The 25406-nt window shown below is 44.5% G+C and overlaps 1 protein-coding gene across 1 annotated transcript in view; it reads right to left on the bottom strand.

The window, feature by feature from the left end:
• The window catches only part of LOC127485537 (uncharacterized), a 45957-nt gene that overhangs the window by 6982 nt on the left and 13569 nt on the right, over positions 1-25406 (bottom strand). Inside the window, exons 3-4 of the mRNA XM_070057151.1 lie at positions 15823-15866; positions 14919-15152 (exon numbers count right to left, since the gene is read on the bottom strand). Coding sequence (XP_069913252.1) covers positions 14919-15152; positions 15823-15866 — 278 coding nt within the window. The remainder of the gene's footprint in view (positions 1-14918; positions 15153-15822; positions 15867-25406) is intronic.

Below are 25406 nucleotides of genomic sequence, written 5' to 3'. Positions count from 1 at the left end.
CCACTACTCATTGCAATCATTCATTTTTGGGAAATACTGAGGGTTCATCATGTGCTCAACACCGATGTGACTATGAGAGAGGCAGCAGCAGACTAGCTGTGCCCGTACCTGTATTCACAGAATTTACACTCTCCAGCCCTGGAGAGTGGCTGGAGTGGCTGAGTGGCTGCACAGGTACAGATGTCCCAAGTGTGTGACCATCAGGAGTGATGCCCACGGCAGACAGCTGCTGGACACCATGGGGCAGGTCCAGAGTTAGGTCAGGGGAAGGTGAACGCTAGGGCATCACCCCTGCTTTCCCAGGGAAAGTGCTCTGCTGCTTTCCTCAAGCTTCAGGGTTCAGTGGAGCCAGCTCTGGGAAGACAGATAAATTTAAACAGGAAGACTTAACCAGAGACATCAAGTTTTATCTAGGGTGTATATGAGCTCCATATCATTTAAAATGCATAACAAAATTCTGTCATGCATAGGACGTTGAGTAGGCTGCTGACTTGAGCACAGGGGTCGAATGCCTTTCTCTCCATTAGAAGGACTGATGGGTCATAAACATGCAGAAAATTTTCATCAGCCCTGGGTTGCAATCAAAAGTGAAAAATCAACTTGAGAGATTTACAAGCTACACCTTATTGTCACTGAGGGGAAAATAAAGAGGCACGCCTGCAGCCTGCATCTCCACAGGGGCATCACATGGCTGATACAGCATTAGTTAGAGTGAGTTGAGAACATCTTGGCTGCCTGGGATTTTCAGACTCCAAGAGAAGGGAGTCTCACACCAGAGGGAGAAGGGTAAAGAAAGGCCCCATGCCCAGAAATGAAGCACAACTGTCCTCATCAGGCTGGAGTATGTGCCCCTTACCACCTCAGAGAGAGGCAAGCCTAGGAGGCAGGAACAGCTAGAGGCAGCTCTCCTGTTCTGTTTCTTTTCTGTGCTATGCACCCCCAGGGCCATGAACTTGGAGAAAGCAGTCCGTATAGGCAGTGAGCAGCAGAACCAGCAAGGAGGACCCCCAGCCAGCACACACTCCATAGGGACTACCAGTGATGCAATTCAAGGGAAGCCGACTGAGGCACGGACTTAAGTAACTGCCCAGTGGTCTCTAGTGAGATATTCAAGGGGTCTTCAAAATTTTCATGGAAAGTAAGTTTCTAAAAAAAAACTGTGCCTAAGCTGCAAAATTTATTTGCACCAAAATAAATTCATACTAACTTATTATACTGTGCCTGAGTACAACCTAGTTTGAGGCCCTAGGAAAGATCAAACATCATTTGAATCAGGCACCGAATCAGAGCAGCATGGATTCTGCTAAAATTGAGGCAAGAACAAATGCCAAGTTTATGGAGGTTGGGGAGAATGGTGAAATTAAGACAATGCTCCAGTGGAATTAGCAATTTACAAATGTTAAATTATTTCAAAAAGGGACAAGAGGATGTTGAAGATAAGCCCACAGCAGAAGACTACACACATCAATCTGCAAGGAAGCAATTAAACTTATTCAAGCCCTACTTGACGAAGACTCACAACTGACAGCAGAACCAGCAGCCACCACTGCAGACACCTCAACTCGTTCAGCTTAAACAGCTCTGGCCCCAAAAAGAAAGTGCAGCAAACTTTCCACTCAACAGGTGCCAGAATGTGGCATCCAACTCGGCTGCAGACAAAAGCAGAACTTTCAGTGGAAACTTTAAATAAGCGACACCAAGATTCTGAAGCATTTCTTTGAAGAGTTATAACAGGAGATGAAACCTGGCTTTACCTGAAGGACTCTGAAGACAAAGCACAGCTAGAGAAGTGGCTACCAAGAGGTGGACGTGGTCCAGTCAAAGCCAAAGAAACCACTGTGTTCTGCATCTAACAGTCCACCTTGCATATGACCACGTTTTCTATTTCCAGTCATCAGCTGATGGACATCTTGGTTGAGTCCATTTCTTTGCTATTGTGAACTGATCTGCAATTAACATGGGAGTGCAAGAGTCTCTTTCATATGCCGACTTCTGGGTGGAACTGGAGATCATTATGTTAAGGAAATAATGCAGATGCAGAAAGACAAATATCACGTTTCCTCTCCTATGTAGAGGTTAATACACACACACACACACACACACACACACATAGGAGAAAGAAACAATTAAAACTGTGTGGGTATCATATTGTTTGGTCCATAGTTATAAATATTATCTCCATTGAATTCAACCTCTACAATTTAATAATATACCATTATTGGGGCTGGAGCTGTGGTGCAGCAGTTAAACCCGCCACCTGCAGTGCCAGCTGGTCTGAGTCCCAGCTGCTCCACTTCTGATCCAGCTCTCTGCTATGTCCTGGGAAAGCAGCAGAAGATGGCTTAAGTCCTTGGGCCCCTGCACCCAATGGGAGACCTGGAGGAAGCTCCTGGCTCCTGGCTTTGGATCGGCACAGCTTCAGCCATTGTGGCCATCTGGGGAGTAAACCTGCAGATAGAAGATTTCTCTCTCTCTCTCTCTCTCTCTCTCTCTCTCTCTCTTTGCCTCTCCATATTTCAAGTAAATAAATAAATCTTTTTAAAAAAAGAAATAATAGACCATTATTTCCTCACTTGTGACAACTGTTATGAATCCTACATCATGTGATCCTTGTTTTCAAGAAAAATAGTAGGCATGTGTATGATCTCTACATACGAAGTGAACATGGAAAAATGTTGAAAAGATTAAATCTAAGAACATAAATATGATATTTAAAATACATAGACACTTGAATACATTATATAACTCAAAGTAATTCTGCACCAATGGAACATTACTTCCTATAGAAAGAAGGCTAAAAAGTAAATATTAAAAACATGAAATTCAGAAAAACAAGTGGACTGATCAAAAGCAAAGATCATGGCAACAGTATTGGAGGTGCTCAAGGCACTGTGCTGTTGACTTTTTGGGGAATAAAGTGGGGTGACATCTGCTTCTTACGAGGCTGTTTCGAGAAAGTCACCCAAAAGCTTAGCAGAAAAATGCCCAGGAAGCTTTACAAGAGAATCTTCCACGATGACAAAGCTCCTACTCATGCCTCTCATCAAAGAAGGCGATTTTGTGAGAGGTTCAGTGGAAAATAGCCCTGATTTGCTCCTTCTGAATTCTGTTTGTTTCCTAATTAAAAAAAAAAAAAAAAAACATTATGGAGCCGGTGCTATGGTGTAGTGGGTAAAGCCACTGCCTGCAGTACCAGCATCCCAAATGGGCGCCAGTTGAAGTCCCAGCTGCTCCACTTCCGATCCAGCTCTCTGCTGTGGTCCAAATCCTTGTGCCCCTGCGCCCACGTGGGAGACCCAGAAGCAGCTCCTGGTTCCTTGCTACACACTGGGGCAGCTCTGGCTGTTGCGGCCATCTGGGGAGTGAACCAGTGGATGTAAAACTCTCTCTCTCCTTCTCTGTAACTCTGGCCTTCTGGCCTTCAAGTAAACAAATAAATCTTTTAAAAACATTTAAAAGATACCAATGTTTCTTTGTTTAATAATTAAGTAAACTGAAAATAGATCTTTGTAAAAATTAAGAGTGGGAATGTGAGAAGGAAGGGTTGGAGCACAGGCAAGAGGAAGGTAGGGGGCGCAGTGTCACTACGTTCCTAAATCTGTATCTAGGAAATACACAAAATCTGTATAACTCAAATAATTTTTTTAAAAAAAGATTTACTTATTTATTTGAAACTCAGAATTACAGATAGAGGGGGAACGACAGAGAGAGAGAGTCCATCTGCTGGTTCACTCCCTAAACAGCCAAGACAGCCAGGGCTGAGCCAGGCTGAAGCCAGGAGCCAGGGGCTTCTTCAGGGTCTCCCACATGGGTGCAGGGATGCAAGCGTTTGGGCCATCCCCTCTGCCTTTCCAGGCACACTAGCAGGGAGCTGGATAGGAGGTGAAGCAGCCGGGACTCGAACCGGTGCCCTTATGGGATACTGGCACTGCAGAAGGTGGTTTAAACCCCGGTGCCACAATGCTAGCCTTCTGTGTTTCTTACAACACACTGTAAAGTCCAGTCTGCTAGTCCTCAAGGGCCAGATCAGTGCTGGCACACACAGATAATCAATGAATGTAAAGTTCCTTTGACCTCCTGTTATCAGCCCCCAGCCTCTCTCACAACTACAGCATCTCATTTCAGAAGATCTGAAATTCAGAGTTGAGTTTTCCTAACTGAAGGAGTCATACCACCCCATGCCACCCTGGCTCTTTTTAAATGCATGCATAATGTATACATTATTTAAATGTATGTATAATGCCTCTTTTTAAAATGTATGCATTTGCTGGCCAGCACCATGGCTCACTTGGTTAATCCTCTGCCTACAGTGCCAGCATTCCATATGGGCGCCGGGTTCTAGTCCCAGTTGCTCCTCTTCCAGTCCAGCTCTCTGCTATGATCCAGGAGGGCTGCGGAGGATGGCCCAAGTGCTTGGGCCCCTGCACCTGCATGGGAGACCGGGAGGAAGCACCTGGCTCCTGGCTTCGGATCGGCACAGTGTGCCGGCCGTGGTGGCCATTTGGGGGGTGAACCAACGGAAGGAAGACCTTTCTCTCTGTCTCTCTCACTGTCTAACTCTGTCAAATAAAAAAAAAAAAATGTTTGCATTTGTTCAAAGAACTGGAGGGGAGGGACAGCATTTCACAGTTTTGTTCCAGCAAAGGCATGTTGGCTAGGTGTCTGAATGCCATACAACAACAAAACGCATGGGGCCAAAAACTGGGTTCTGTTCAAAACTAATGGATCTACTGTGCGATTCCAATTTTAGAACAAACTTGAAATGACAAAATTTTAATGATAGAGAACAGACCAGTGGTTGCCAGAGTTAGGGTCAGGGGGAAGGTGTCATTATACAGAGGTTGATTGAACGAGTTCCTTTGCAGTGATGGAGAGTTTTGTGTCTTGATTGTGGAGGTCTCAACACTGATTTACACCTGTGGAGAAACCCCACAGTATTACATACCAGCAGCAGCAACAACAAAAACTGATGAAAACCAAACAAGTGCCACAGTTTAACCAATAGTATTGTACCACTGCCAATTTCCTGACTTCGAAAATACGCTCAGGGATATAAGGTGTTGCTGGGAAAAGCTGTGTGAGGCACACATGTAAAATTCCTATGTGATTTTTGCCTCTTTAGTGGGCTTTAAATTAGCTCAAAATTTTAAAAAGTTTTAAAAATGCAAAACGGAAGTGCACTATTGGTACAAAGGTGAAGATGCTGCTTGGGATGTCCACACCCCTAGTCAGAGTGCCTGGGTCTGAGTGCAAGTTCTACTGCAATGCCAGTTCCTCGCTGATGTCCATCCTGAAGGGAGCGGGTGGTGGCTCAAAGCAGCTGGGTCCCTGCCACCGATGCGGCTGACCTGGATGGGGTTCCCAGCCCCAGCTTCAGGCTGGCACAGCCCTGGCTGCTGTGGACATTTGGGGAGTGAAGCAGCAGACGGGAGCTTTTTCTCTGTGTCTGCCTGTTTCTCTCCTCTCTCTCTCCCTCCCTCTCTCACAAATAAATAAAATAAATGAATTTAAAAATGTATATACTGTATCTGACAGACCATGAATTGAGCAAATAGGAAGAAAAGAAACTCCATAAAATTATTCAACAACTCATGGACTCACCTTCAAGCTGGCCATGAAGGGATCTGATTCTGCTGAGTGTACAAGAGATTTAGAACTAAATCAACCAACGAATCATTGCCCAAGTCTCAGACTGACCACAAGGTGGCACACATGTGGGCTAAATCTGAATCACAGTCCAAAGAAAATGAGTTGAAGCTTGCGGTAGAAATGCAGCCTGGTTATCCGCCTTTAAAAACGACCCAGAGTACAAAATATAATATTTGTAATATTCAGGAAACAATCCTGGATTATGCAGCACTGGAGAATCAGGAAACTCTCAACCTGAGTGGGAAAAGACTATTATTAACAGGCACAGACGCCAAGATAACACAGATGTTAAAATGACTTGGTAGAGACAGTGGCACAGCTATTGTGCGAATGGCCCAACAAGCAATAGTAAACACTCTTGAAAAAAAAAAAATGACAAATCAGAAGGCTAGCAAATAAGAATGTGTAGGAAGAATCAAATAGGAGTTTTGGAACTGAAAAAAAAAATTAACAACCAAAATGTAAAATTCGTTGGATGAAGCAGAGAATGATAACAGAGAGAAAAGAAAAGAAAAAAAAAAAAGAGTGGGAGGAAAAGATGAACAGAGTTTTGGTGATCTGCGTGACCACAATGAAGAATTCAGGCCACTAGAATTCTAGGAATAGACAACTGACAAATATAACAGGTTTTTATTTTACAAGATTTATTTATTTATTTGAGAGTTAGAGTTACAGACAGTGAGATGAAGAGACAGAGAGGAAGGTCTTCCATCCTCTGGTTAACTCCTCAAATGGCCACAATAGCCAGAGCTGTACTGATCTGAAGCCAGGAGCCAGGAGCTTCTTCCAGGTCTCCCACACGGGTGCAGGGGCCAAGGCACCTGGGTCATCTTCTGCTTTCCCAGGACACAGCAGAGAGCTGGACCGGAAGTGGAGCAGCCAGGACTCAAACTGGCACCCATATGGGATGCCAGCGCCTCAGGCAGAGACTTAACCCATTGCACCACAGTGCCGGCCCCAAGAGGTTTATAAAATGGATTCAATGGGGGCTGGAGCTGTGGCATAGCAGGTAAAGTTGCCACCTGCAGTGCCAGCATCCCATATGGGCACCGGTTTGAGACTCGGGTCTCACAGAGAACCCTGCCCTGGAGCAGGAGTATCACGGGGCATCATGGTCACTGAAAGGCCAGAGTGGCTGAAGCAGAAACTGCAGTGAAACTGTACAAAATGAGACTGGGAATTTAGAGCCAAATACAAAAGGAACTGCCTCTTTTTTAAGAATATTGGCAAGGCAGAAAGAGAGGGAAAGAGGGGAGAGAGAGAGATCTGAATTCTGAAAAAAAAAAATATTTTGGCTGCAGAGTGGCAGCCAGCTTGGCGAGGAGCAAGGGCAGGTGCAGGGGAGGCTGAGGCAGCTATGCCAATGTCCATGGTAGGAGAGGGGGATGATCTCGAGTCAGTGTGCTTGGACGAGAGACAAGGCAACAGGACGGTAAGTTATTTAGAAGATAAAGTCAGCCGTGTGCTGATGTGTTGACCACGGGAGACAATGGAGAGGAGGACCTCGAATCAGATCCCCACACAGATTCCTCCTCTTGTAATTCAGTGGGTGATGCGGCCATTCACTGACTCAGAGAGCAGGGGAAGGGTATGTGATGGAGAAGAGGGTGGAGGTCTGCTCTCAGGAGATTTTGATCTCAGTTCTGGACAGATTGGTTTGCAGGGACTTGCAGGCTTCTAAGAGGAGATATGTATTGCAAGTCTGAAACTCAGAGGAGAGATGTATGCTGTCTGCCTATTGATGATAACCAAAAGTCATGTTGTGTAAGAGAATGTCCAGGAAGAAAAATCTGAGTGAGTTGAGAAATGAGAGCCTGTGATTGAATTCTGAGAACGCCAACGTCCGCTTGCTGTGTAGAAAGAAGGAGTTCAGAGAATAAACAGAGAAGACGTGTCCAGAGAAGTAGAGGAAACGCCAGGAAAATGCTGTCGTGTGGAAGCCAAGGGAAGAGTGCTTCGAGAACCACGAGTGACCATTATACCAAAGATGTTGCTGAGAGTTTGAGAAGCAGAGCAGGTGGGCGTTCGATGGGCGGGTCAAGGCACTTCTTCAGGCTCCTGTGTGCCGTATCCGAGTGCCTGCTGCAAGTCTGACGATTCCACGTCCCACCCAGCTCCCTGCTAACACACACCCACACCCTGGGATGTGGCACATGATGGGTCATGTACTTGAGCCCCTGCTACCCCCCGCAAGGGAGACCCAGAGGGAGTCCCTGGATCCTGGACTTGGCCTGACCCAGCCCCAGCCCTGGCTGTTGTAGATATTTAGGAAAGTGAACCAGCAGATGGAAAAATCTACATTTTTAACATTTAATAGAAGAAAGAGGGCACTAAGAAATATCTCTCTTCAGCAGAGTTAACTGGATGTGAAATTATGGGAACCAAAACCACACTGGAGTAGTTGAGGAATGAATGGGGGATGAATAAATGAGAACATTTTGAGAAGTTCAACGAACGAAGCAGGGAGACACCGCAATTGCTAGAAGGAATTTGTGGCTAGGATTTGACTTGTACTTAATGGAAGAGCTTGAACACAATTTTAAAAGCCAATGGGAAAATCTAGTTAACAGGATGAAGCTATGGATAAGAGAGAGTACATATAATTAATGTGTTCCAATGCTCCCAGGGAAGCAGAACTGAATAGAATCTATTATTCAATATGAGCTGTGGCTTTAGCTCCTGCGAGAGACGTCTCCCATACTGCAAGGAAATTGAGACACACACACACACACACACACACACAGAGAGAGAGAGAGAGAGAGAGAGAGAGAATGCAGATGCAAGTCACTGGCAGATCTGGGAAGACAAGCAAATTATACAGAAGCTATAATTTCAATGTGGTTTATTTCTGTGTAATGGATCTGGAATAAAACGACTTGAGCCAGGACTTCGGCTTCTACATGGCAGAGCAGATGTGCCTTCCCGTCCCCCAATGACAACTTGGAGCCCTGGATATCACATAGGGAAAATAGAAGACTCTGGAAGGTGGAGAGATGGAAGGAGACTGGCTGGACCTTAGGCTGTGAGGAACACATGTCAGATGAACCCCCCAGGTTTTCTATTTCTCTTTTATATCCTGGACTCGGAGCTGAAGAAGCACACAACTGGGCAACACCAAGGGGCACAGAGCAGCCCCTCCAGCAGAGTACTATTCTCTGTATCCAAAGTACTAGGAAACATGCAGTCTTGCAAGACAGAAAACTGGGTAATAACTGTTTCACTACGGCAAAAATTACAGAGAAAGGACCATGGCCCACCCTCACCTGCACCAACAAAAACCAAGAGGCAAGCTTAGACGTCCACCTTTGTGGCACTCAAGTGAGGCTTGTCTCCAACTAGGGCGCTCACAGAGAAGGGAAGGATGAAAATCAGCCCTCTCCATCCATAACTGCCAGGGCAGCGTCAGAGGCATCGTGGTGGGAAACCAGACTTTTATGACTACCCATCAGGGGTAATGAGCAACCCCCCTCCCCCTGCCCCACATCGTGGTGTCCGTTAGGACCCAGGGAGGAGCTGGAACTTCCATGTCCAAGCACAAGTAACAAAGAATTCACCAATTTTGGATCTCAATGGAGGCTGAGCAGGGAATGTGGACCTCTACCCCTTATGTAGCAGTAACCAGGCAGCATCTACACCTTTTCCGACCAGAGCAGAGAGGTCAACCACACAGAGGATTTCATAATCCAGGGCACGTTTATCGCACAGTGGGTTAAGGCACACTAGGGACACAGCCACCCCATATAAGAGGGCAGGCTTGCGTTCTGCCACCTGCACCTCCAGTCCAGCTTCCTAATGCAGCCTGGTTCAGGATGCAGTGCCCACATCCCGTATGGGCACCAGTTCGAGTCTCAGCTGCTCCACTTCTGACCCAGCTCCCTGCTGATGACCTAGGAAAGCAGTAGAAGATATCCCAGGTGTTTGGGTCCCTACACCCACATGGGAGACCCAGAGGAAGCTCCTGGCTTCTGCCTTCTGATCAGCCCAGCTCCACCCGTTGAGGCCATTTGCGGAGTGAACCAGCAGATGGAGGACCTCTCTGTCTGAAACTCTGCCTCTCAAATAAATCTTTCAAAAAAAAAACAAACAAACAAATAAATAAATAAATAAATCTGGCTTCAAGAAACAGCTAAAGTAAGAAAACTGTGTGGTGTATGTAGATGGGTACGTGGATAGACGATGAGAAGAGAATAGGGAACTAAGAAATAAAGCAAAGATGTTCAACTTATTTTGACAAAAGTGAAGAGCAAGTCGACAGCAGAAAGGTAGACTTTTTACACTTGATCTCAGTGAAAAGGCCAAGACGCGATAAAGGTAAGATTTTTAACAAATAGTCCTGGAGCAACAGGCTACCCAGAGGAAAACAATTAAACTCAACCTAAGTCTCACAGCTTGTTTAAAACGGAGCTCAAAATGAATCACAAACTTAAATATAAAATGACAAAATGTCCAGAAAACTATAAAGCAGTAAAGAATGAGGTAGGGGCCGGCACCATGGCTCACTGGGTTAATCCTCTGCCTGCAGCACCGGCATCCTGTATGGGTGCCGGGTTCCAGTCCCGGTTGCTCCTCTTCCAGCCCAGCTCTCTGCAGTGGCCTGGGAGTGCAGTGGAGGATGGCCTAAGTGCTTGGGCCCTGCACCCGCATGGGAGACCAGGAGGAAGCACCTGGCTCCTGGCTTCGGATCGGTGCAGCGCCGGCCGTAGTGGCCATTTGGGGAGTGAACCAACGGAAGGAGGATCTTTCTCTCTGTCTGTCTCACTCACTGTCTATAACTCTACCCGTCAAATAAATTTTAAAAAATGTAAAAAAAGAATGAGGTAAATACTTTAAGACATGTATTTACAAACAACACAGATGACAAAGGACTAGTATCTAGAAAATGTAAAAGACTCTCACAACTGAACAGTAAAATAGCAATCCAGTTAGAAAACACACATTCCACCTAAGAAGTATGCAGTCGGCATATATGCCCATGAAAAGATGTTCCATGTCATTACCCATGAGGGAAATGCAAGTACAAACCACCCTGGGATGTCGGTATAGACCTATCAAATTGGCTCAAATAAAAATCACTTAAAATATGCAATGCTAGCAAGGATGTGCAGAAACTGGATCAACCCTACCTTGCTAATGAGACTATGAAATGGTACAGCTACACGGGCAACCAGCTTGGTAGTCTCTCAACACTAAATTAATAATAAATTAAATTAAAGTGCCAGAGGTTTTTATCCCTCAAAAATTAATTCCTACATTCATGTAAAATACTTCATGTCTACAGCAGCTTAATTTTTAATAGGCAAGAACTGGAATCAACCCTGATGGACCTTAGTGGGCAATACCAGACCATCCATCCCACGGATGTTAATACAAAGGATGGAACTATGGGTACACACAGTGACCTATAGGAACTATGGGTATGCACAGTGACATATAGAAACTATGGATACACAGTGACCTATAGGAACTATGGATACACACAGGGACCTATAGGAACTATGGGTACACACAGGGACCTACAGGAACTATGGGTACACACGGTGACCTATAGGAACTATGGATATGCACAGTGACCTACAGGAACTATGGGTATGCACAGTGACCTATAGGAACTATGGGTATGCACAGTGACCTATAGGAACTATGGGTATGCACAGTGACCTACAGGAACTATGGGTATGCACAGTGACCTATAGGAACTATGGATACACACACTGACCTACAGGAACTATGAATACACAGTGACCTATAGGAACTATGGGTACACACGGTGACCTACAGGAACTATGTGTACGCACAGTGGCCTATAGGAATCTCCAGAGACCCATGCTGACTGATAAAACCCAGTCCCTGGGGCACCTACTCTGTGTGACTGCACACAAATGACATTCAGGATGTGACTCAGTCATGGAGCTGTGGGACAGACTGGAGCCTGTCAGAGGAAATGGGTGTGGCTCTACGAGGATGACGTGAAGTCTTGTGAGGTCCAAAACATTCTCTCCCTTGGTTGTGCCCATTGTGGTCTCCTGGCTTTGGAACTGTACTGTAACTCTGCAAGAGGCTGGTTCTGCAGGAGACTGGATACAGGGTCCAGGGACCCTCTCTGTACTGGGTCTCACCCCATTACGTGAATTTATAGATACTGCAAAATAAACAGGAAAGTTCGACTTTAGAATTACTGAGTGAGGGAGAAGAGGCATGCTTCCGCACATTAAAAGTGTGAAAACTTTCTAGGGATAGTAAAGGAAAAGTCAGCCCACAAGTTCTGGTAGGACCCCTGCTGTCTTGGAGATTGGTGATCAGGAATTTAGAATGCGGCAATCTGCTCTGTTGTGCGAGTTTTCATCACCTGCGCTGTGCCGTCTGGGTATAGAAACAGAGAAAACAGGTGGTGGGGTTTGTTCAGGACAGGGGCATGACAACAAGGTGCAAGAACAATAAGCAACCAAGGACAATTTTTCTCAGATCCCTCTGTTCTCTCCATGCTGCTTGGGCTCAGAATCCTGTTTGCACTTCTTATATGGGCCGAGTGTGTGCTCAGGGCCACACGGGTCCTTGGTCTCTGCCACACTGCACTGTCTGCCCTCAGCGACCGGAAACTAGCCTGGGCTCAGTCCTCCCGCCCTGTACTGCTACAGGTGCTGTGGTTAAGGATGAAGATGAAGGGGATCACAGCGACCCAGGTTGCAATGTGGACTGAAGCAGGGAACAGAAATTCTCCTAGTCTCTACTATCTGATTTCATGGTGTAGTGAGAACTAAATGATAAAAAACACACACACACACACACACATGAACACAGAGCCAATCATTATTGAGTCAGCCCCCAGTATCTATTGACCCAAAGGGCTTGAATCTGGCCCCACCCCCACTGCCACACATCCCTCCTGGGTGGCCGTTCCCTGATTCAAGTTTTACAACCAGCATCTGCGTAAAACAAAGCCCTGGTTTATAGTGCCTGTGGATCTCCATGGTGTACGTGGCCCGTACAATGTACTAAAGTGACCACACATAAACACACCATAGGCTCTTGTGAGTTGTTAGCAGCAGGTTCCAGCACTGACACTGGAGCTACCCTGGGCCACAGGTTAAGCCCTGCCTTGGTCCTTTCCTAAGAATTCCTTACTAGCCCATGCCCAAGAGGCCACCCGAACATGATCTGTTAGAAAGCTGCCCCCTTTTCTCTCCCAGGGATGACTCTGGGTAAAGGAGGCAGTAGTGTCATCTCTAGACACAAGAGAATGCCAACAATTCTGATGGACAGAGAAACACAACCTCAATTATAGCCAGGGGTCATCTCATTACTTGGATGGCCAACACTGCCCTCTGGGCTCTTTATACCACTTCTGTTTATCTCACAGTTGCTAGGAGCACCTGTCTGCAACTTTACTTCTCATAAGTTGTCCCAGGTCTTCCCTTTCTACTAAGACCAACATTTCCAAGAACAACAACCAGAAAAACTGCATGAAACAAAAGCATCTGGTTGCAGGTTATTTGGGAGCTACTGAAAGATCCAGGAGTTGAGGGCCACAGTCCCATGGAGAATGGTGTGAGGTGCTTCCCACTGGCAGTAGCCACTTTGGTCTGAAGCAAGGAGCTGAGAACCCAGCCAGAGAATGGACCAGAAGCCAAGGGAAGATCATTACCCAGGCAGAGCTTTCCACATATCAGAACCAGGGGAACAAAAGGTGGAGTTTGGGCCAATGAAAACATCCAGATCTTTTCAATGGTGATGTTTACTTATTTCAGGGAGCTGAGAGAACTCCCATCCATTGGTTTATTCACCAAATGTCCACAGCAGCCAAGGATGAAGCTGGGAACCAGTATCTCCATCCAAGTCTCCCTTGTGAGTAGAAAAAAAAAAAAAACAACAATTATTTGAGCCATTATCACTGCCTCCCTGGGTCTGCCTTGAAAGGAAGCTGAAGCCAGGAGCCAGAGCCAGCAATCAAAACTAGATACCGTGACGTGGGATGTGGGCACTTGAGCCACTAGGCTAACTGCCAGTTTCCAGCATCTAGACCTTGAGGGACCAAAATCCCGGAGAACAGCAGGTCACAGTAAAACACAAGCAGACCAGATGCCAGTTTTCCTACTACAACATTAGGTTAACAGACTAAGAAGTAGAGGGGAAGAAAGAATGGGAAAGAGGAGTGCAGGTTTTGGTCATTTTAGTAAGAGGCCAACTTACGGTTCTGAGAATCAGCCATCAGGAGGCGTTGGTAAACGTCGCTGATTTTCACTTGGGATCCCTGGAGGTCCACAGCCTAGGGGTGGAGACGAAGCCAGACTCTTCTAAGGAAGGAAATGCAGACTCGAGCCAGGGCCACCCCAAAAGATTGAGTTATGACCCTCATGCTATTTGCCTGGTCTATGATAGAGTGAATTATCTCTGGGCAATGAGATTATCATTCTGAGCCTTCATAAGTTTTTAATACAATGTCCAACTTTCAATAAGATGTTACCAGGCATGAACATAAAATAACCTCGCTGGCATCTAGTCCAGCACACTAAGGAGCTTGTAGATCATCAGTTCATATGCATAACAAGTGAAAAAACACTGCACAAACTCAAAACAAAAACAAAAACTTTTCCTAGCCTGGTCGGAGAAAAGAGCTCACAGGGTGAATCACTCCGGACCAAAATTTTAGACAAAGCAGCAGGGGCAGAGAATCCCAACCTCCATCAGGGGCTCTGGAGAGGAGCGGGATGGGAAAAGTCTCCTCACTCTTCATGAGCTTACTTCCCAGAGTTCTACTATGTGGGCCATGAACATATTAATGATTTTGAAGATTTATTTATTTACTTATTTGAAAGTCATGGTTAGAGAGGGAGAGACTGAGAGAAAGGTCTTCCACCTGCTGGTTCACTCCCCAGATGGCCAGAATGTCCAGGCCAGGGCCAAGGGCGAAGCCAGGAGCCTGTCTCTACCCCTGTCTCCTATGTGGGTGTAGTGGCCCAGGTACTGGGGCCATCCTCCGCTGCTTTCCCAGGGGCACTAGCTGGAGCTGGATAGGAAGTGGAGCAGCCGAGACTCGAACCAGAACCCAGATTATATTAAATTTGGTGCAGGCTCTTGTCTCCTTCCAAGACAGAAACACAAAATGCAGACCGGCCCCACGTGCAAATAGGAAGGAGGTTATGTAGCACCCAGGAAACACACGCACACATTCAGGCCCAGGATGGGCTGCCCCGCACAGAGAAATGCTCAAGAGCGGGCCAAAGAACTGCCCGTGGACAAGAGAAAGAGAAAAAAACGAAAATGGTACCTACGGTTTGGTTGGTCCATGCACACGTCGGAGATAGAGAGCAGGAAAGCACCAAGGTGGACGGCTCTGCACGGGGAAAAGCACGCACAAGCGGTCCCTGGCTCCCGGTGTGCAGCGCTCCACGGAGAAAGAGAGAAAACGGCAGCCTTCATCCGCGCTGGAGGTGCAGCTCCTTCCGGCTGGTGCGCCCTCCGAGTAGCTCCACGAATGTGTTGGGGTGCGAGCACGCATCCTGGACCTGGATGTGACAGGTGCATTCTGGGAAGGCGGATGTCATCACACTGACAGTTAAAGACACAGCCTTCCACTGCAGGAGAGGAAGAGTTCCAGGCCCTAACCCTGACTAGTGACACCGTCTCACCACCACGTTCTCTGAGAACCCACTGCACCACAGTGCCGGCCCCAATAGGTTTTTAAAATGGATTCAATGAGGGCCGGTGCTGTGGCATAGCAGATAAAGCTGCCTCCTACAGTGCCGGCATCCCATATGGGCACTGGTTTGAGACCCGGTTGTTCCACTTCCGACCAGCTTTCTACTATGACCTGGGAAAGCTGTAGAAGATGGCTCAAGTCCTTGGGCCCCGGCACCCATATGGGGGACCTGGAAGAAGCTCCTGGCTCTTGGCTTCAGATTGGGGCAGCTCTGGCCATTGCAGTCCTCGGGGAGTGAACCAGGGGATGGAAGGATGGAAGACATCTCTCTCTCTCTCTCTCTCTCTGATCTCTCCTTCTCTCCCTCTGTGTAACTGTGACTTTCAAGTAAAATAAATAAATCTTTTAAAACAAAATTGATTCAATGATTGAACCAAAAATTATAACATTCAGCTGATGAATTTTTAATGTGGATTGTTGGGATATGTGGAATATGTAAGAAAACTATGACATAGAAGAGAAAAGAAAGGACCTACCTGATGGTAAAATTTCTCCCTGATACGGCAAAACTGTTACGAGCCTATGAAAAAGAAAGTGTGTGTTATACTTCTGAGGGCAGTCACTAACAATCTATAGAAACAGATAATGTATACATCACAACTGATAAATTAAAATGGAATGAAAAACCATGCAAGTCACCTGACAGCAAGAAAGGAGAAACTGAAATAAAGGAGTTCAATGTCAAAAAACAGATGATGAAATTGGGCTAAATCCAAAACTATCAATGAGTATGTTGAATGCAGCTGGCCTAAACACAGCAAGTGAAGGAGAGAAATTTTCAGAAAGGATTTTATTTTAAATGACCCCTCCTGATGCTGTCTATGACAAACTTACTTCAAATACATCGAAATAGATAAAGTAGTAAAAGGGGTAAATAAATACATCCTGTGCAACATTAATCCAAAAAATTTGAACGACTGTATTAATACTAGAGAAAGTACAATTTGGAGCAGAGAAAATTAGAAGGAGTTAGAAGGGTCATGGCATGTTGCCCAAAGGTGCAATTAAAAAAAAAAAACAATAAAATGATTCTACATGCATATTACATAGCAACATAACTTCACTATGCAAAGTTGATGAAAATCGAAAGAGAAATAGAAATATTTACAATTTTATTTGTAATTGTTGACGCATCAGTTAGTAACAGATAGGACTAGAAGACAATCAGTTAAGGATATTGAAGAATTGCATCAAACTTTCAATCAAATGGGTATAACTGATGTTTTTAGAATACTGCACCCAAAAATAACAGAAGACCCATTTTTTAAGTCCGTAAGGAAATTCACCAATGTAGCCCATTTCTTCATCATAAAACAGACTTTCAAATTTTTTTAAAGAAACTAAATGCTATAAAGAATGTTATTAGATGTAAATTTATTTAATTTATAAATTAATACTACAAAGATAGCTGGAAAACTTCCAATCTTGGAGTAAAACAACACACTTCCTTTTTTTTTTAAAGATTTATTTATTTTATTTGAAAGGCAGAGCTACATAGAGAGAGAAGGAGAGGCAGAGAGAGAGAGAGAGAGAGAGGTCTTCCATCTGCTGGTTCACTCCCCTATTGGCAGCAACAGCCAGAGCTGAGCCAATCTGAAGCCAGGAGCCAGGTCTCCCATGCGGTGCAGGGGCCCAAGGACATAGCCCATCTTTACTGTTTTCCCAGGCCAGAAAGCTGGATACGAAAAGGAGCAATCGGGACTCAAAGCGGTGCCCATATAGGATGCTGGCATTGCAGGTGGCAGCCTTACATGCTAGGCCACAGTGCTGGCCCCACGATACACTTCTAAATCCCTAAGTCAAAGAGGAAGCCTCAAGATAAATTAGAAAAGGATATAACTTTAAAAAATTTAAAATGCAGATGTATCAGAGTTATACAGATGCAACTTAAGCAGTATTTGGAGTAAAATTCATAGCAATAAAGGCATTTATTAGAAGAGAAGAAAGATATCTATTCAACAATAATTTTTAGTTTAAAAAAATAACAAAGAACAGCAAAATAAACTAAGCCAAGCATAAGGGAGCAACTAATAAGTCAAAGAGTGAAACAGATTAAAATTGAAAACAAAACAAAAAACTAGTGAACACAAAAACTGCGTCAGCAAAACTGATATATCTTTATTGCAATGATAAAGAAAAAGAGAAGACAAATTATGGAGGTGCCACACACCACATATACATTAGAAGGATAGTAAGTGGGGCCAGTGCTGTGGTGTAGCAGGTAAAGCTGCCTGCAACACTGGCATCCCATATAGGTGATGGTTTGGGTCCCAGCTGCTCCTCTTCTGATCCAGCTCTCTGCTATGGCCTGGGAAAGCAGTGGAAGATGGCCCAAGTGCTTGCACCTCTGCACCCACGTGGGAGACCCAGAGGAAGCTCCTGGCTCAAGCCTGGTCCAGCCCTGGCCGTTGTGGCCATCTGGTGAGTAAACCAGCAGATGGAAGATCTCTCTGTAACTCTGACTTGCTAATAAATAAATAAATATTTTTAAGAAAGACAGTGAGCTAAAATTCTGCTGAGCTTTATGTACTTAACACTTTATCTGAAATAATACATTTCCCTGAAAGCTATAAACTATAAGCTTAAACAAGATGAAATGAATTAATGATTCTTATAAATATCAAAGCAATAGAATTTTTAGTTTGGCAAAATCTTCTGAAAGATAGCTCTCTACTCCCTGATGGTTTTAGAGGTGAATTATGCCAAATATTCAAAGAAATGACAACAATTATACACACTGTCTTTCAGAAACTAAAAGAAACACTTTCTAAATCATTTTCTCCCACTCTGTGCAATAACTACACAGGCACAACAGAGAAAGGAATATATTTAAGAAGTGGCAGACAAGAATACTAACATGACTTTTAACTTCAATGCTTCAATGAAGGTGCTTGCATCTCTATGCAGTAGCTGCTTAAATCAAAGAGGTCAGGCCCACATATATGATTGTAGAATCATTACCATAAATCAAATCTTCATTATTTTATATGTATGTTACTAAAAGCAAGGATATCATAAGTTATTTCCTGCAATCAATTTTCATGTATGGTTTCCACTCATCAAAACACAACTAAACGAAACCGCTGTCAGGGACACACATATTTACTACTCCCCGAGGTTATCATTTTCTGAAATCTTTGCGTAGCTACATTTGACAACTGAAATGTCATACTTTGAGGACACAGGCATCAGCCTCTCAAATCTAAGTTGTACAAACAAAAGGACAGCCCCAACTGTTTCAGTTTCATTAGGACAAGAAAGGCATCCACATTCACCTTGGAATCATATATTTGGCCAAATGTTCAGTGGAGTCACACTTTTCTTCTTTTATTAAATTTTAAAACCTTAACTGATTCCTTTCTTCCACTTTTTAACCTTTTTTATGGAAGAAATCTTGACAATTATTAGAATGATAGAATACAGCAGTAAAGTACTTGGCACATTACTGAGTTAGTAACTACAGGATGAAAATGTAAGGAACTCATTCCTTACAGGCATGCACTAAGGGGACAAAGAAGAGGGGAACCATCCTTGCAGCGGTTAGCCAAACAGTTAAGAGGCTAGGGAGAGGCCTATGTAGGTCCAATAAGACAATGCCTGGGTTTAATTCTGGGTTTCATCCTGGGATTCCAGCTTCCTACAAACATGGTTCCAGTGAGACAGCTGATGCTGACTCCAGTAGTTATCTCACATCTGCCCACTTGGGAGACCTGAACTGTGCTTCAAAGCCTTGGTTCTCAGATTCAGCCTGGTCATGTTCCAGGAGTTGCAGGAATACAGGGATTGATCCATCTATGGGATCTGTTCTTGTTTGAACTGGTACATGCCTGTTTTCTTCTTTCTCTTTTGAACAGTTTTTAAGACAGAAAAACAACCATTCCCTTCTCTGTTTTAACATCAACTAATGCTTATTTTTAAAAAATCACACACACACACACACACACACATACACACACACAGAGAGAGAGAGAGAGAGAGAGAGAGAGAGATAAATAAACATAAGAGACCATACCTGCTGGTGGCCGTGGTCCCTCAGGAGCCCATGAGGCTGTCTGCTCACTGATGGGAGGGGCGGTGTATTGCTGGAGATGCCACCATACACGGCTATGGGGGCACTGAGAAGGTGGACATGGCTGGGAGCCCACTGTTGACCTCAGCTCCATGCAGCTAGTAGTCCTTATGCTCCTAGTACATAATACCAAATGCACTGTGGCCTCAAAACCTACAACCACTGCCCATCCAGAGGGGTAGGTGGATGAGCTCCCACCCAGCAAGGGCCTGAAACCATCCTGGTCTGAGGGGCTCTAGAGCTCCAAGGAAGGGTGCAGGCTGGCCAGGTAGACAGCTGAGGAGCAGGTGCTACAGGGAGTCTTGGCAGATGGGTAGGCAAAGGCATCCCTGCCTTAGTTGCCACCTAAGCTGGGATGGGGTGGGGGGTACAATGAGGAAGGAAGAACAAGTAGAATCTTCTGGACATTCTTGGGCTGTGAGCCCAGTGGCCACCTGAGGCTCTCCCCAAGGGTTCGAGGTTACGAGGAAAGTGAGTCCAACGTGGTGGGCCAGAAGGAATGGGAGGATATACAGAGAGGACAGAGTGGGAGGCAAGTATGTAGGCCCTCAAGTAGGTTGAAGCTAACATAGAGTAGGAGGGATGGTGGTGCAATGGTGGAAACTGGGTGGATGAGGGTCTCGTAGATGACTAGAAGTGTAAGGCTGCAACGGAGAAAACAGAAGGAGAATGAAAGCATACACAGATTACAACATTTTTAATGACAGATTAGAGTACGTGATGCAGTTGGGAACCAAATCCTGGTTTGAAATCCAAATTCCATACATGACCAAGCACCAGTTTCGATTCAATTTCCTGCTAATGCACACACACGGAGGCAGTAGATGTTGACTCAATCATCTGGTTCCCTTCCTCCAACGTGGGAGGCTTGGACTGAGTTCCCGGCTCCTAGCTTTGGCCTGGCCCAGCCCCAGCAGTTGCAGGCAGTCGAGCAGTGAAGCAGCAGAGGAAAGGAACTCTGTTGGGATTGCTTTACCGAGCAGGTCTGACCGAAGTGATCTTCCCAAAAGATCTCCAATGTTTTAGAAATGGGCCTGATAGGAGCTGGCACTATGGCACGGTCAGTTAAGCCGCAGCCCACAATGCCAGCATCCCATGTGAGCACAGGTTCGAGTCCCAATGCTCCACTTCATTCCATCTCCCTGCTAATCTGCCAGTGAAAACAGTTGATGAGGCCTAAGTGTTTGGGTCCATGCACCACTTTGGGAGACCCGGATGCAGTTCCAGGCTTCTGCCTTTGGCCTGGCCTAACGCTTTCCATTGTGGCCATTTGGGGAGTGAAGTAGCAGATGGAAGATCTCCCTGTCAACTCTGCCTTTCAACTAAACAAATCTTTAATGAGATGGACCTACAAGACCTTGTTCCCCGGGACCAAAAGTTTCATGAGAAGCCAGTTTCAGTATTTCCCGATACCGATCAGCAAGTAAGTGGTATGTATGTTGAGGAAGTACTTAGTTCTATTTAATCACCTCCTTTCTGAGGATTTCATTAACAAAGACTTATACTATATCCTTCTAATAATACAAATAAAGAGAAGTTTTGTGCGAGCAGCACAAAATCAGTACTTACACATCCTTGAGCCTCCAGCATTAGATGTTGCCAAATCAGTACTTACACATCCTTGAGCCTCCAGCATTCACTTACGTGAATTTGACTGCTATTGAATTAATTTCTTCGACTGCTTCTAATTTGGGTGGAGTACAGTCTTACTATGAAGCAGCACAGACTATAATTATGTAAAACATAAAGTTATAAAGACTGTGTAGCAGTTGAATAGTTAATTTACAAGAGTGGAAAGGCAGTGAAATAGAGTAAACGACTGAAAACCAAAGCAGCTTTTACAAAAACATCTAACGTGTGTTGTCAAGTTTGAATCCTCACATGCTATCTATTCCTACAAACACGTTAACTATTCTGTTTTTAAAAACAAAGTATGAAACATCTGATATACCCAGAGTCCATTCTTTATCTCAACTTCCAAACAAATTCTCGGCTTTCCCAAATCTGTGTCACTTCCATGGGCCTTTTACTCACAACTGGGATTGTTGTCACTTCCCAGAGTTCATGACTGACATGAATAAGAAGCCCCATGACACGAAATTTGGGAAGTAAGAAACTGTCCTTTACAACTGTTTCCATAATGAAAGCAAAGTTTGGTTGCCCCACTGAAGGATCTTAAAGAGACCATCACTCTTTTCAGGCTCCTGATTCCATGCACGTCTCCATGAATGGACAACGACAATATAATACTTGGAATGACTCCTGCATCACAAATTGTCTCGAAATTTGAGTTACTAGGTTTTATAAAATACTCATTCTAAATGCTGCGTATCCTCATGAGTAATTTTCCCATCAGCAACACTGAAATGACTGTGAACGTTACTTTCAAAGCCTACACTAAGACCTTGCAGTCACATTTTTCTACCACTTCTTGTGGTAAGTTCCCACATGTGAATCTCTAGAGACAACTGTATCTGAGTACTCTGGTTGTGTTGTGTTCTATCAAAAGACTGTAATGCTCTTCATTCCACATTGGAAATACTATTCACAAGGCACCCATGGTGACCTGTGTGTACACAATTATCATTTAGATTCCTACCACTCCTCATGAATCTGGCCACAACAATGACTCTGGTCTGCTCATCCTCCTTGATGGTAACTCTCTTTAAAGGCAAAAAAATGTGGGTCAACACGGATACTGGGTGGAACGTATGGGGAGATGGGAGTAAGAACATTCACTGAGGAAGACTGAAAACGACTACAGCATTTAAAAGAACGAGGCGGGAGGAACAGAAATCACATCCTTGGTCTGAAAAACATTCACGACCAGGTGCAGAAAAGTCGATCTTCATCTCCTATAATATTCCCAGCACACCTTAAACATTTTGGAAGTCTACCTTCTTCAGAACTGGAAAACAACAACATCTATCTCCTTTCCATTGTTAAGAATGACTTGCACTTGAATGCTCTTATGAGTTTTTAAAACCTTTCATGGTTCCCTCATAATATGCCAAGAAGAAGGTGGAATACTGATGGTTATGTGAACAGACGATCTACAAGGTAGTACTAGAAAATGAAAACAGTCCTTTGATTTTTATTTCGGTGAGCCTCTTCTGACACTCCATCATTACAGAAGAATGTAGAGATAACAAGAAAAAAGATAAAAACACAGTAACGCTCAACAATCAGAATGCCTTGCTCTCTAAGATCAAGTGAAATGAAGAGAACGCAGATCTATTAACTACCTGAAATAACCTCAGGACAAACAGAACTGATGCTTCGGCATAAGATTAGGAAATGGTCCCAAAAGCAATCTCCAAATTTTTCACTTTCACTTATCCAGAAGCCAATCAACGGACCCTGCCTGGCTTCATAAGAACAATAGGTACAGGTTCTAACTTTGAAAGCCTTTACATGGTTCGGCTTCCAAGAAACCAGCATTGATTCAGAAAACTCATTCAACGTTGCATCAGATGGCTAACAGGATGAATCTGGAGTGGTAGCAGAATTCATTGCAAAGAAGTAGAATTTTCTTCAGGCTCACTGAGGAGTACACTTCTAGCATTAAAGAACAGAGATCTAAATATCAGTAAGGACTGATCTGTAATAAATTTATCTAATAGTAAACTTCAAGAAAGTCAGGGATGGGATGATTTTGCAGCATTTTTGCACCGTAATGCATGCACCCAAGGCCAAGGACAAGAAGGATCATCTCCCTACATTCCTAAAACTTAAGACCAACCAATCACTGGTTCATTCCACTTTTAGAGTTATTTAGTGGTCAAAGTGACAAGAAAAACAATATTCCAAATTAGTTTGATTATGTTAGCTTCCATGTTCCTTTTACAATGAGTCTCAAAATGTTCCACCAAAACATGCCTAATGGCAGAATAATCTAACGATGCAATTTGAATGGGCTTATTCATTATTATGGGTGAGAAACTGAACCTGAAATGGCCAAGATGTGTCAAAGAGAACTGGTGTATGGTGAAGTCAGGGCTTGCCCAAGGCAACCTAACCAGACACACCGTTTCACTCTTAATTACCGTTCAACACTATTTGCTCCATATTTTCCATGGCATTCTGTTCAGAAGGTCACTTTGTCAATAACATCATGAGTTTAACATCCTGTGAGTAGATGAATCCTTTCCTTCCTGGAACATGCATAAATGATCTTAAGGCTTCTAAGGCAGCAAGACAGCTGCCACCTGGGCCTCTCCTAACACTGGCTCTATGGGGATCCAGCTATGGTGTAAGAAATCACTCCTACTGCCCATGTTGTGAGGAAGCAGAAGTGAGCCAAGTGGAGACACCACCTGGAGGAAGAAATGGTTACTTTCTGCCAGCTTTCAACAGCCTCATGATGAAGGAACCATCAGCCCAGCCACCACCAGACTATACACACAAGAACTCCAAGTAAGAACCACCCAGCCATCCCCCAAATACTGGGAAATTAATAAGTACCATTTAAACCACAACGTCTGGGATGACTTGTTACACGAGATTAGAAAATTGGAACAAATTTCTTTCTGCACCTAGGACTGCACTGTTTTTCAATATAGAACCATCTAACTAACTGTGTTTAACGCGAGGCTTGGGGCTAATTCTGTGTTTCAATAAAGCTGACAGATGTTTATGAGCACACACTATGTGCTAGGCACTTCTAACACCCTGTTGAACAAAACAAAATGTTCTGCCTTCTCAGAGAGCTTATGTTCCAACAAAGATTAAAACAATTAAAAGTACAAGAGTATTTGCTGAAGTTTGTGGAAAATGACATTTACATATTTACTTTGGTGCAATTTTTTTCACATATTGAAATATATTGCATGCTTCTGGTTTCATTCCTGAGCAATTCACCTTTTCGTTAATCAGTTTTGGACTAGGACTTGAGCTTAAATTGAGTCTTTTTCTTAACATGATTCTCTTGGGAGTTGATGTACGGCTGTTGGTGATGACATTTTGATTCAAACTTATATCTTGACTCTCCTGGTTGTTGCCAATCAGGTCATCACTTGGGGCCACTTGCAGGTGCAATTTATTTTTTAAATCCATGCATGTGAACTTCAGAAAGCTCATGGAAAAGCCCCTCATGAAAAACCCTTGCCAACAGACAACATGGAAGGGTTACTCCGTAACACATGGGCATACCTGTTGTCTGCTAATTCTACTTTCTTGCAGGATATAAATTATGGACCTGAGAAACAATCTTCTGATCCCTTGGCTCAATCTTCCTTTTGCACCTTGCATTCTTGAGATCTATTTCCATATTGCTTTCCAAACACCAATTTATCAGCATTTGCTGAGACATTACTAGTGCAAATGTTGTGTGAAAAGGAGATTAATGATCAGTAATACAAAGTAGATTCTGTCTGATACTGGATAAATCTGAGTGGATCTGGAGGTGTGGTTCAGAGGGTTAAGCTGCATTTGGGACACCAGCTTCCCATATGGGACTTAAGGTTTTGAATCCTGGCTCTTTGGCTTCTGATTCAGCTCCCTGCTAATGCACCTGGGAGGGCAGAAGACAACCCCAGTGCTTGGACTCCTGCCATCCATGTGGGAGATCTGGATTGGGTTCTTGGCTCCTAGCTTTGGCCTGGCCATTGTGGTCATCCAGCGAGTGAATCAGTGGATAAAAACCTTGCTCTATTATTCATACACACACACAAACACACACACACACACACACACACACACACACGTAATTCAAGAAACCATTCCTGGGGCCCGCGCTGTTTCAAAACTGGTAAAGCCGCCGCCTGCAGTGCTGGCATCCCCCACGGGTGCTGGTTTGAGTCCAGGCTGTCCCACTTCCAATCAAGCTCTATGCTATGACCTGGAAAAGCAGTATAAGATGGCTAAAATCCTCGGGGCCCTGCATCCACACGGGAGACCAGAAGAAACCCTGGATCCCAGCTTTGGACCGGCACAGCTCTGGCCACTGCAGCCCTTTGGGGAATGAACCAGCGTTCTCAATCTCTCTGCCTC

Source organism: Oryctolagus cuniculus, chromosome 15 (genome assembly GCF_964237555.1).
Source record: "Oryctolagus cuniculus chromosome 15, mOryCun1.1, whole genome shotgun sequence".
NCBI lineage: Eukaryota > Metazoa > Chordata > Mammalia > Lagomorpha > Leporidae > Oryctolagus > Oryctolagus cuniculus.
Note: the sequence above shows the minus strand (reverse complement) of the source record. Positions and strands in the feature narration are given on the sequence as shown.